Below are 14203 nucleotides of genomic sequence, written 5' to 3'. Positions count from 1 at the left end.
AATACATAATATGTAATTTTTTAATTGAATTGGTGTCATTAAGTTGAGTGACATTAAACTCGGTAAAAAGTATTATATATAGTATAGATATAAATAAAGAAAGTTATTAACTAAGATTTATTAACTCCATTATTGAATTAGAACAAGATTATTGTTGAGGGGGTTGACTCTTTCGAAAGAGGTTTTCGAAATGTCGTATGATTCACGTAGCTCAAGTGGTACCATGGTTATTGGTAAGGGCCATATAAGCCTTAGGTAGCTCAATTACTATTCACACGTCATGTACTAATATAAGCCTGAGGTAGCACAATTACTATTCACACGTTATGTACTAACACCTCTCTCGAGTTTTGCAGGTCATATCTCTACCAATCAAGGTGTATTTTCATGAATTGTACACAACTCTTCGCGGAGTTCAAAGACATAGTCCCAACATGGGGACAATACCTTTGATTGTTATGAGATCGATCAACTATACGGTAAATGACACTTAAAAAACTTATTCCAACGGAGATTAGTAAAATGATATGCTATATTTTTCAAATTATTTATAATGAATGGAGATAAGTGGAGAGATAGTGAAACTAATAATATTGAAATCCCATTAGATCTTGTTTTATGAAACAAAGAAAAAAGGAAAATTTGGAAAAGAAGGCAGATGAAGATGAAGAGGCTCATGCACCTCCAATATTCGTCAACAAACACCATTTAAAGAATGATTAATGTTATTCTTTTCTCTCCCAAGTGAGCTTCAAATGCAACAATGAGATGGCCATCTGTCAAATTGTCTACTATATATGGAAGTTCCACAATATATTGTTTTGCTTTTAATTCTTTTTCCGAATGAAAATGAATTTCTTTTCCTTTGCGGGGGGTGATATGATGAAATGTTGGAAATCGACATCATTATCATCAAAGATGAAATCCTTTTCTTTAATATGTTTGATATGGATTGTAGTGGATTCAACTAGTGGAGCTCTGCCATAATGACAATGGAATCCCTCAAAGATCCAGCGTTTTTGAAAGATGACAGTCCAATCATATCAACAGAGTTAAATATGATGTATTATATTTCGAGGATTTTTCAAAATCTAAATATTGTCTCTTGTTTGGTATTAAAATTCTTTTGTTTTGCTTTTTTTACATAAATGGTCGTACATGGAACCACGAATTATAGATTAGTATTAAGTAAAATGTTTAAAAGAAATGAAAAAGTAGGAAAAAAACAAATGCGGTGGAAGTTGCATGCTCAGATCTTACGTAAAAAAAGTCTGCCGCAAGTTGAGAAATGAGAACAGGTTCAATGCATCTCTCCTTTGAACCACAATAATGTAAGGCAAATAAAATTATGAAACAAGTCATTTTTAATTCTCCGTTTGTTTACATGTAAAATGTTTTATGAAAAATATTTTATATATTTTTTTATATTTATTTCACAAAAAATAATTTGATCAATAAAAAATGACTTACAAGTCAATGTAAAATAAATTATTTTTTCTGTAAAATGACTTAACCTTTTGAAAAGTGTAAGTCATTTTCCAAAAAAGAGCTCATCTACAGATAATTTTATTTTTATATAAAAATTAACTTAAATCAAGCTTAATATTATTATATTGATAATAAATTTTATTTTTATTTTTAAAAATATTAAAAATATTATATTTTTCAATATTATTAAACATACATATTTAATTATTTATATTTAGTCATATAATAAATTATTAATATAATAAATATAATTTATTATTTTAATAAATTATTTAATATTTCAATTTTATTTTAATAATAAATTTTAAAAATAGTAATTTTAAATAATATTATTCACATATTATTGAAAATATTTAATATTAATATTTTAATAATAAATATTTATTACAATATATAAATATATTAATAATAAATGTTTTGTAGTATAAAGGTTAAAATATGTCATAAGTCTATGTATATTTCATAGATTTGTAATTTAGTTTTTGTACTTTTATTTTCAACAATTTAGTTCTTTTACTTTTCAAATTTAAAAATCAAGTTCAATTGTTGACATCGTTAACTTTTTAATATTTTTAATATATGCAAAAACAATGTAAAATATAAAATTATAGATAAAAATAAATTCAATTAAACAATGAAAAAATAAAAAAAAATCTCAAATGTATGTTTGTTTCATTGAAAACAACTTTTATGAAATATTTTTAAGAAATTTACCAAGTAACAAAAAATATTTTACACAGATTCATCCAAATATAAAAAAATATTAGCTTTTTCAAACAAGTAAATTATTTTTCAAAAATTATTTTCAGTAAAACAAACTAACCTTAATCTTATATATTTCACAATTTGATTGCTTCCAATTAAACCAGGGAGAGGGGAAGAGAAATTTTGAAGGAGAAGAATATACCTGCCTTTTGCAAAAATACTAGGTCAAAAAAATGAGATATTATTTGATTTCAACAACAAAAAATCAATAATTGTATTGAATAAGAGTTAATGTTTTAGCATTTTCTTTTAAAACAAAAACAAGATTGAGTGCGATTCGATAGTTTTCAGTCTTGGTGAGAAATTATTTTTAACCTACGCTCAAACTAAGAACAAGCACAGTCCACACTTTTTGACTACTGGACCACTGCTGAATCAATGACGTTACATCAATCCAACTAAAACCGACTTTTGACAAATAATTTTACAAAAATTAAATTAAAAATAACTAAAAAAAGAAAAAAAGAGTGCAACATTGGTTTTCGTTAAAGCTGGTTGAATAATAGTATAACAATCATAATTTTGAGGGAAAACAACAGAGGTAAATTCACTAATCATATTTTATCCTTACAACCTATATACAGTTGAACCGAAAAACAATACTCTCTTTGAACTTTCGATTTTGTCAAGCCGCAAGGACTAGCACTTTTATGGTTCCCTGACTGTTAGCAGTTAGCATGGTAGGGCTATCGCTCTTCCAACACACCGCACTTATGAAGTGCGATCCACCCCCATCTTCATCTGCATCCTCCATCTCTTGTGAACCAAATCTATGCCATGTTACCGGTTTCGATATTTCCTGCAATTATTACCCAAAGATTATGAAACTTCAAAACCCCTAACAATAGAACTAACCGACGATTAAGCCTCCACAACCACAAATCTCAATAAATCAGTATAACCCATGAAGATTGCAATTTGATGGTTTTCCTAACCTTGTGGTACACGTACACTTCATTTGTTTCGCTGCCGCATGCAATATATTCACTGTTTACAGTGAGGCCTACGAAATTCTTCTCATTTGAATGGCCTTTAAAAGTTCGAAGCTGCAAGCAAACCACATTGATATCAATGAAAAAGATTCCACAAGTACAAGACAAATAGCCTCTTAAATCAATGTTTGCCTGTATACTTTCTAGCTCCTATTCCAGAACTCATTACGTAAACAAAAATGGCTTAGGTTTACATCTCCAGAACAACACCACAGAGACTTTCCTACCACTAATCACCGCATTTTTACCCACCAAGGAAATAAATGAGCAAAATAAGAAAATTACAATATGAAATGAACAAACAAAAAACTGAAAGGAAAACATGGAAACGGACTAACAGCTCAAAATGCACAGTACTAAGAGCTAATTTAGCATTATTTTTGCAATTATAAAAGCTTAGTTTAAAATATATGCTTTTGAGAAGTGTTGGGAAAGCACTGCTATGAAAAAAATATAGTTTCTTAGTTTTAAGCGTTCAACATTACAGTAAAAAATATATATATATAGTGAAAAATTAAAATATCCATTTTAGATATGACATTTGAAATTATAAAACAAATCAATTTAAATAACCATCAAATTAGTTAATATTACAATATATGAAATATATATTCTAAATACTTTTTAAGCAATTAAATACAATTTTTTTGTAAAATTATAAATAAATAAACATATTATAGATATTAAAATCACATACAACCATAACCCTTACAAATTTAAATATAAAATGTTGTGTATTTGATATAAATTTCAAAAAGAAAAATAATTGCATACCCAATATAATAATTACAGAAAAACATATATTAAATATTACAATTTAAAATGAATTTTATATCTAATATAATTGTATATGCTATAACCAATATAAATGCGGGTAATTTTATAATTTCTCATAAAAGCTAGCTATTCTCAAAAGCTAAAGGCACTTAAATCCAGTTTTTTGTTTGGATTTCAAAGCCAAAGGTGATACCTAGTTGTTCAGCGTTGCTTTTGCTGTCAAAAAGTGCTTTTAGACAGCCAAATGCAATGCTAAATGGGCCCTAACTCTAGGTGTAAATTAATGGAGACCTATTCTTAAATCCTCCAATGCTAAACAGATCATTTTATTTGGAAGACTCTAGTCAACATTTAGAGCATATAAAGCAAAGTATCCTTAACATGTTACATTATACATTTCTGAACCGGCTTCTCAAAATGTAGAGTAGGTCAAGTTTCACTGCTTTTCGAGAAGCCATAGCATTGAAAGCATCAATTTAGAGACTAGAAAATTTTAACTTAAATCAATAAGAGCAAAAAGAAAAAAATTATCTGGGATAAGGCATAATTATGAAATAATGAACCAATATAAACATATTACTCACCGGCAAATTCTCCTTCACATCCCATAACCTTAGTGTGCTATCTGTAGATGCAGAAGCAAGTTCATTTTCAGACAAGAATTTCACATATGAGACTGCTTTCTTGTGCCCACTGAACACATGAAGTGGACTACTGATGTTTCTTAAATCATAATAGTGGATGTGATGATCTGCTGAACCAACCTGCATAAGCCACAAAGTTTCATAGTTTTTCAGTTTTTCTTTCCATAAAAGAAAAGTAGTTCTTATTTAGCATGCCTAAGCTAGCAAGACTAGTAAATGCAGTCTGTAAAAACAGAAAACATGCATATAAAGCAATTTCAAAGTTTAACTCCTTCAAAATTGGCCAGGTGACTGTGAAATAGCTTTCTTAAAATACTGACGAACTTAAATAAATTATCTATGACAGAATTTCTTGGCGTAGTTACAAACATTAAGAGTAATTTAATTTGGGAAAAATATTCCAGCTTCAAAGAAAATAGAAAAGAAAATGCTTTTTTTTTTTTGCAACACACAATCTTTCAACCATTATGAAACTGAAACAAATAAGTCCATACCGCAATGAAATCGCTAGATCCAGGATTATACTTGACACAACATATATTTGCTTTCATGTCAATATTAATAACGCTGGCCTCCTGCTTTGTGCACCAAACTTTCACCTGGTCAATTAACAAAAACACATCCATGTTATGATTAATCAACAATGAACTTTCCCTTGCTGATGATGAAAGCTTAAAGCAAATAAAACCATGATATGGTTAAAGATAAATGCTTCATGTAACTCGTAAATAAACATCTAGTATTCATGTCAAGAACCTTGACTAGATTACTTAACCATATCTTGCAAATGTCAACCCATTCATCTGTTACACCCTTGTCTTCACATGATAAGATATAAGACTAGCTAAAATATAATTGACAATGTTACAGCCCCATGTGGAGATAATGAATAATTATCTCCTGAATCTCTCCTTCCAAGATGCAATGATAATATATTGTAAATTGATTAAGTAAAGCAGTAGTACTCGGTATAGGATATGGAATATGTCAGTGTACCTTGCAATCATCACTACCAGATACAAGCATTGAGGGGTCTGTCCGTGAGAAATCAACACTCCATGCTCGTTTTTCATGTTCTTCATATTCCATTAGACTCTGTGAAAGCGATTAAAACAGTATGAAACATAAAATAATAAGGTTGGAAAATCTAGTTTGAAATGAAAATTATAACAAGTCTAAGAAATGGACTATATTGTCAGGTCAATTAGTAAACCATAACAATTCCTCATTACCTGACGTGTTGTTACATCCCACACGGTTACTATCCCCTCATAATCACTACTAGCTATATGATTCTTCCAATGCTTGTTCCAACTCAAGCAACTTAGTTTAGAACGTGTGGACATCTCCACAACAGGACAGTGTACATCCGCTGGTTCATTTAGGACCTAGAAAACAACTCCGTAGTCAATAAGAGTCGGTATAGCTAAAGATTGGAAGGAAAAGTAGCAAATTATTAACTGTGAACTTTCCTTGTCAGTATGCAGATCCATTAATATGACATCAATAACTTAAACAAAATACCAGCCTCCTTCTCAAGGTTGTTACAAATCAATACTAGAGAAAACAACAGTGGGTGCAAGACTAACCCAGAATATAAATGGTTGTTAAATGAACAGAAAAGCCATCCATAGAAAATGCTCTAAAACAACATTTACTGTTTTCCTGCTTCTCTATGAAATGGGGGCGGAGAACAGTACTATACTGTAGTACATTTCCCTTGTCAATTGTGACCAACAATAATGGTAAACAGAGCCAATTGTGAAAGGTTTCAGAAATTCAGGATCTTACCATTGAGAGATCAAAAACCTTAATGCGCCGAGACACTCCAGCTGTAGCGAACAACTCATCATCACGGTCAAATTCTATGCTGCAATTACCATGATCCATTCAAAACAAATTCAGCAGTCTTGCATATATACACAAAATGAGCACTAAACAGATTCTGGAGTTGATTTATTTGCAAGAAAAATACCAAGATTCACAGACTAAGCTTCCTAATCCAGAATGAAAAAAATCCACTGCTTTGTCTTAGACACACTATATTTCAGTGAAAGTGAAATCAGGCATTCCTGAGAGAAGAAAGAAAGGAATTCAGAACATCCTGGCTACTCCCTAACAATGGTCACCAGCCTCTGTTTTCTTTGGGTGTAATGCCTGTATTTTGAAGCTACTTTCCTTCGTGACTAATATTCATTTCAGCCAGCTCTTTGTTACTTTATAAATGTAGTTTGGACTCTGGTCTTTGTAGATGCTAATACAATTAAAATCTGCTCTTTGTAGACAAACCATGGATTTCTGATCCATACCCAATATCAACTTCAGGATCTTAGGATCATTTTCAATCAGAAAGGACTGTTGTACAAAACATAATACTATGTAATTGTGATCCTATTTCCATTTGTTTGAAGAAGATAACATGTAACAAAAGGATTCTTCTACATACAAATCATAGCTTGAACTTGGAATGAGAATAAATATATTAATGATGCATCTTTAACTTTTAGTTTTTCTGCCCAATAAATCACAACACTCTTGGAAAAGAATAACTTCTTATGTATTGAATATTATATGAATCGAGTTCGCAGCCTAATAGAACTTAGAAGTAGAGGGTACTTTGGTGGGATCCTTGTGGACAGAAATTGCAGTTGAGAGTACATATCATCCACTCTTAAAAGTACCTATCTGTTTGAAGAAGGTAAAAGAGTGCTGTTGGCCCATAGAAGATAAGGAAGGATTTAAAACCACACAGTTCCATCTTGATGATGATTTATGGAGTCCAGGCCATATGGTTTTACTTAAATGCCAAAATCATCTAGATTATAGAATAACTTGTAAAAGGTACAAGCATATAAAACTTGTTTGGAAAATGGTGAATCAAACCATCAATCAGTGGGGTCCACATGTTAGTGTGCAGTTTCATAAAAATGAAGTTCCGATTTCTGTAGAGCTGATTGAAATCAGATTGAACTTTAAATTTTACTAGTATTGAACAAAAACATTAACACATCCAACTATGATATTCAATTCCATTTTTAGCAGTACTGTGTAACATAACATAATAATACATTTTTTAAACAATTTTAAATCAACATAATAATACATTTTTCTACAATATTAAAACAACATTTAGATGCAAGAATCTCACCTTGATACTATATTGGCTGAATGAAAGAGATCTCCAAGCCTCACTTCAGCAATGACTCTTAGTCGACTGGTAGAGAGGAATCAAAAGGAAAATCTGGTGATAAACTGAAGTACAACAGGGAAAGGAAAAGGGAGAGGAAGGGGATGGAAGGTGTTAATGTCAACTTATGTCCACTACATAATTGAAAAGTGGCATCCATACCTGTATTGAGTAAAAGTACTCAGCACAGACTGAAAATCTGCAAGACCCGCATTATAACCCTCTCTATGAATGACATTTTTATCACCTTCTTGCTTAATATGCAGTTGGTTTGCCAATTGACGTCGCTTTTGCAGGTAACACTCTTGTAGGTCATTAAACTGTGGCCAAGGGTGAAAAACTAAAGTGAATTTAGGCTTGAAAAGAATAATGAATCAATAAAGGATTAATGTTTTAAGTTGAGTCAACTATAAATAACATCTCCAGACAAAAAAAAATTGCACAATAAACCAATTAGAACACGTTTTCATGATGATTGACCTCTCATATAAAATGATGAAAATTTGAAGTTACATCTGCCAATTGCCAGGCTCAACTATTAACAACAAAATCACTCAATGGCAAATTGTTCTTCAAATATAACCTGTAAGATCATTAGCTGGAGCATCTAACTGTAAATGGCAAGGCATCCATCTATGATATTATAACATTCTATCAGAAACCACTAACGTAAAGAACAAATCAGTCTTTTATGTGATTCAAAGAGCTCTATGAAGCAAGAGAAAAGTACTTGCAGCAAACTCCAACTAGTTCATACTAAGTTTAATCAAACCAAGCAGAAGTGTTACTGTTAATCCTTAATAGGTTTTTGGACACCTTTTTTTTTTTCAGCAACCAAATGAAATTCAGCTCTTAAAGTTATTTTGCATTATTGCCAATTGCAACTATGTAAGATTAAAGCATATACCAAACAAAAATTTGCTACTGAAACCTTCTAAAATCACAAACCTGGGCATGAATCCGCTTTTTTCTTGCAACAGAGAGACCAGATTGATTGAACCCTTGTGAGTCCGCTCCACTTAAGGCATCTTTTCTCTGACTACCATGGCCACTCAACTGTGTCTTTCCATCTATTTTCTTGTTTTGAAGATTCCCTGCAGGCATCCCTCCCCTGATATTTAGAGAACTAGAGACAATTCCACTATTGTTCTTGTCCATGGATGAAGACCATGGCTTTCTTGTGCTAGAGTCATCTCCAACCATCCGCAATTTCACAGAGTATCTATCTCTTGCACGATACAAATCCATTCTATGTCTCTCCACAGAATTTATGTCCTCTTTAATAAACTGAAGATCAGTTTGTACCTACAGAAAGGAAACGAATCTTGTCAGCGACCTACCGAAAAAGAAAAGTGAATATTTTCAGCAAAAAAAATCAGATCAAAGTAATTATCAATTAATGCAGCTATTTGTACAAATATGTGCACATAACGGTTAAATTAAAGTAAGAGGGAATTTACTAGAGCTAACGAAGAACAAATATCACAATTAATGAAATATATATGAGCAGGGAAAAAATAACACACCCAGAACTGATCAGTCAAACTGAAGAATGAATTGGATAGAACATAATGATGGTTCAAAAATAGTGAACAGGAAAAAAAAAGTGGCATAACGTAAATGCAATGGACCTCATTTAGTTCATCAACTTTTTGCTTCCTTAAGCAGTGTAAGAAATCCAGCAGTATTTTCATATTTCTCTCAGCTTCTTCCTGTTCCATTTTTCTCTTCTTCTCTGCAAGGAGGGACAAAAGGCTGTCCAGCTCCTTGATTGTAACCTCATAACCCTGTAAAGAATCAAATTTAGTTGGAAAAACTGCTAAGTAAAAGAAATTACGGGCTCATCCACTACTGTTCAATTTAAAGAGACATCAAATGCAATTCTTGGTTGACAGCCGCGGGAGGAAATAAATAATATATTAAAAATACTATTCATGAAAATTCACTATAAACTCTTGTAAGCTCACAGCTGGAAGCTTAAGACCAATTGTATACTATCATTATCAGGCAACTTAAATACTATGGAAGGGGGCATTCGGTGCCCTAAAGTGAGAAAAGTAATAGCAACAATTCTTGGTAATCAAGGATATTATGCCATCTATAGAGTAACTACACATACATCTATAGATAACAAAGCTGGACCTGCTCCCAGCTTTGGGATAAAAAGTAATCCCGATTCCTACTTTTGATCATTCTAGCACCTCTAAGACATTCATGCATCTGCACCACTATACCTAGAAATCACAATCCAAGTACCTTAAATATGCCGCAAGTAAAACACTATATTGACTGTAATGAAAGATCAGGTCAATGAATAAACCGATGCACTTAATTTAGTATGCCTTCTTTGAGCATGTCATTCCAAAACTTTGGTAAAAAAAGCAGCACTCAAGATATATTTTGTTGTTAGTCTGAGTCTGTGTGTGTGAAAGATAGAGGGAGCGACATAATTAGCAAATCACCCCAGGGGGGAACTTGAATTAGAAACACCAATGCATAAATTCCTTGATATAACAAATGAAAATTTTAGATTTCTTCCAAAAAAACAACTAACCTGCTGTAACGCCTGACGAAACTGTTCCACAGGGGATGCAGTTTTTGATATTTGACGAGCTGAAGTCTTCTTCAAAAGCTACAAATGTGGTACAGAGAAATTATATAATCATAAGCTCAACTCTGGAGTAGAAGTACACCATTTCAAGATATAATTACATGACCATAAAACAGTCTACACTATTTAGGAAATCATATAGTCAGTCATAACAAGACAACTAAGATGATCTAAATAAAACCAAGACAAGGTTACCCCATTAAATTTCGTATTCTAAATTTTAAATGTTCAAGTTTGATATTGGATCATTATCTGAAGCATTTTGATCTAAGACATTGAATATCTTGAAATATGATATTCCAGGAAATAGAGAGTGGGAATCACCAAGAAATAAACTCCTGGGACCCTCTGTTGAACTGTTTTCAGCGCTGACTACTGGGTATAAAAATTCTAAACCCACTAAGACTCCACCAAGTACACCGTGAAAGCATAGGGAAAATAATTGTAAGATAAAAGAGAGACAAGCAAGATAATAGCTGTGCCAGTTATCACTGAGGCGATTAATATTCACTTTCAATCCACATAGAAGCTAAACTTGATTCATACAAGTAAATCGTCGCTGAATACAAGACATCTAAAAGGGTTGGTGTGTTCTAGGAACAAGAAGATTCCAATCTTATCCAAGTCAAGCCTTATTTTCAAAGAAATTAAAAAAAAAACAGAACCTTAAATAACCATGATATTTAAAATTGATTCAATCATATATGTTCGAAACATAATTAAATCCAAATTGGAGCTAATAAAGAGCAAATAGAACCAACCTTATCGAGCAAAATATTGGGGAAAAGCTGATTATTAGTGAGAAATTGAGAGCAACAAGGGCAATCGCTCTTGTTTCGAAGATGGGTAATTATACACATGTAGCAAAAGCTGTGACCGCAAGACGTGAGGAAGGCGTCCTTAATTATCTGCATACAAATCGGACACAGCAAGTCCTTATCCACCTCGGCATCTTCTGAAACAGCAGCGGAGGCAGCTTCGAGTGGAACTCCCTCGAAGGAAGATGGCTTAGAGTCCGGCTTGACCGCCGGCACACGAGGGTCGGTACCAGTTGAGAATTCTTCCATGTTTTTAGTTACCGTTTTCTTGGTATTACATTTTTGGATTTAATGTGTGTAGCGATAAATAAATAAAATTTCTGCTTAGAGTAAAAAAAAATTTAGAGAGAGAGAGAGAGAGCCAAATGAGCGGTTTTCCTTTCTGAGGGTAAAAACAGACCACGCCATCAGTGGAAGTGGGCTTTTAGACCTTTTGGTTTTTTATCTTGTAATTGGATAGGGCTACCTATTCAGGGAGAGAACTAATTTTTGAATCCCTCGATATTGCTTTTATTTTTGTTATAAAATTATAGGTTAAACTATATGTCGATTTTTTTTATTTCGCCTTTTAGTCCATTTTTTTTAAAATTAGAAAAATATGTTGTTTTTGAAGAGAAAAAAAAAAGAAAGTATGTCCAAGATTTTTTAATTATGTTAGTTTTAGGGTTTTTGTTAGGGTTAAGTTTTTTAAGGGTTTAGGGTTGACACTGCGAATGTTTATAGGTAGATTTGAGGGGTCGATGATGTGATAACGGGCTTCAGAGTATATACATTTCATATTTCATGGCAGAATAAGACCATTACATCAAAAACCCATCTTGGGAAAGTTAGATTTTGGGGTGACAATGCTTGATATAGTCACAAATCAAAGCCTAGGTGGAGGTCTTAGTCAATGATTGTGATGCAGTCATGGGCTTGAGTATAATCGGGGGCCTGTTGACGGTCGTTATGCGGTCATGATTTCAAGCTTTGGGATACTCACAAATGATGCCTTATATATATACCATAAATAAGATTGATGCCATAATCATAGGAAAAACGAAGGGAATTTTGGTGTAATCAACGTAATTTTTTTCTCCTTTTCAAGCAGTCAATATCTTTAACCTTTCATTCTTATCCGAACGCTGACACCAAGGTGGACACAAGAGAGCTCTTAGGTGGAGAGCAGATGTTTCGGCAAAGTAGAAGTTAAACTCGAGTCAGCGCGACAGCGGTTGTAGTTATTAATGGGTTGTTTAATAATGGCAATCATTATCACCCCGAAAGGAGCATCACCTTTACTGCACCACAATAGCCACTCCTTGCCTGAGAGTCCTCTTATGTACACAACAATGTTGACTTTTGAATAAGAAGGAATGTAAAAGATTCCAACTGTCTGGAAATGGAGAAAAAAATTGCGTTGATTATAGTAGGAAGCCCTATAGTTTCTCTGTATGATTATGCCTCTAACTTCTGTATGTTATTTATAAGGCAACATTTATGGGTATCTGAAAAGTTTGAGCTCGTGGTCACATAACAACGTCAACTGGTTCCCCCGTTATACCTCGATCCATGACCGCGTAACGGTCATCGATTGATAGTTCTACGTAAACTTTCACCTGTAACCGTATAAAGTAAAATCACTTTGAAGCCTAACTTCCCCAGTATAAGTTTGGAGGTAATGGTCCCATCTCGACAGGATATATGAAATGTATACGTCTCGGAGCAATATCGTATCACTAATGACACAAGAATACCTCAAACGGTCCAAATGTGCTAATTGAAAAGGATAAAATTTGCTAATTGAGCAAATCATAAAGTATAAATGGTTGGTTCTGGAAGTCAAGTGGTTTTAGAAAATGAGATATTGAGACCTCATTTCTATAAATTAATATTTACGAGAGTGTTATTACGGTCATATTAAAAATTGGTTAAGAAATTTTAATATTTAGATAGTTAATTAATTGAAAAAGACTAAATTGTAAAAGATGAAAAAGTTGAATTCAATGTGATAAAAGGATAAAATGGCTATGATGTAACACTCCTAACCCGTATTTGTCGCCGGAATAGGGTTACAAAGTATTACCAAAATTTACAGAATGTATAACAGACATTTCATATAATTTATCAATCATATCAGAATTCAGTTACATCATCCCTTATATAAGCCCTAAAGGCCCAAAACACACATTAAAATCAAATCGAGACTAAACCGGGTACTCAGAGAATTTTTCGCAAAATCCTAAAATTTTTCTAAGGTACAGGGGACACACGCTCGTGTGGTCAGGCCGTGTGGTTCACACGGCCATGTCCCAGCCTGTGTATGTACCTGTGTAACTCTCTGACTTAGGTTACAAGCCCGTGTGCTAGGTCGTGTGTAGGTGTAGGGGTCACACAACCAAGCCACACGCCAGTGTGCCAAGTCGTGTGATCAATTCTGAGTATTCTGTTTTGAAATTTTAAAAATGCAGGGGACACACGGCCAATTCACACGCTCATGGGCTAGGCCATGTGTTACACACGGCTGGGTCACACGCCCGTGTCTCTGCCCATGTGGATGAAATTGGGTTATTTCCAAGCCATATTTCTTACCCAAACTTGTTTTCCACCTGCATTAACACTTTAACACATTCACAAACCAATACCAAACACTCATATCAAGCCAAACTCAAGTTTAATACATGTCATAACACCTCATATGTCCAAGTACTCAATCTTACCTAATTGTTCATATAAACATATATGCATTTTTCATAAATCATGTTATCTCAAATCACTTCTCAATATGCCTATGTGAATTTATATTATTCATCCATTTCAATCAATATCAAACATATTAAGACCTTATATATATATATATATCAAACTATATCAGCCACAAGCCATGCCTATGGCTAGATTCAACTCAATATTTACATGCCATCATTGGCCAAATTTAGCCT

The 14203-nt window shown here is 32.9% G+C and overlaps 1 protein-coding gene across 1 annotated transcript; it reads right to left on the bottom strand.

Moving 5' to 3' along the window:
* Nucleotides 1-2718: 2718 nt before the first annotated feature.
* Nucleotides 2719-11689, bottom strand: LOC107924485 (E3 ubiquitin-protein ligase COP1). The gene is made up of 13 exons (XM_016854958.2): nucleotides 11226-11689; nucleotides 10408-10485; nucleotides 9485-9640; nucleotides 8802-9158; nucleotides 8016-8173; nucleotides 7815-7880; nucleotides 6458-6536; nucleotides 5899-6054; nucleotides 5663-5761; nucleotides 5161-5265; nucleotides 4607-4786; nucleotides 3189-3299; nucleotides 2719-3052 (listed from the first exon to the last, which is right to left on the bottom strand). Exons 1-13 carry the CDS (start codon nucleotides 11529-11531, stop codon nucleotides 2879-2881), a joined length of 2025 nt encoding a protein of 674 aa, XP_016710447.2. The 5' UTR covers nucleotides 11532-11689; the 3' UTR covers nucleotides 2719-2878.
* Nucleotides 11690-14203: the final 2514 nt, after the last annotated feature.

Source organism: Gossypium hirsutum, chromosome A11 (assembly GCF_007990345.1).
Source record: "Gossypium hirsutum isolate 1008001.06 chromosome A11, Gossypium_hirsutum_v2.1, whole genome shotgun sequence".
Taxonomy (NCBI): domain Eukaryota; kingdom Viridiplantae; phylum Streptophyta; class Magnoliopsida; order Malvales; family Malvaceae; genus Gossypium; species Gossypium hirsutum.
Note: the sequence above shows the minus strand (reverse complement) of the source record. Positions and strands in the feature narration are given on the sequence as shown.

Coding starts and splice junctions, on each gene's coding strand:
- LOC107924485 (XM_016854958.2), bottom strand. CDS start 11,531: ATGGAAGAATTCTCAACTGGTACCGACCCTCGTGTGCCGGCGGTCAAG. Junction 5,762..5,898: donor GGGATGTAACAACACGTCAG/GTAATGAGGAAT, acceptor TCGCTTTCACAG/AGTCTAATGGAATATGAAGA. Junction 5,266..5,662: donor CTGGTAGTGATGATTGCAAG/GTACACTGACAT, acceptor TTAATTGACCAG/GTGAAAGTTTGGTGCACAAA.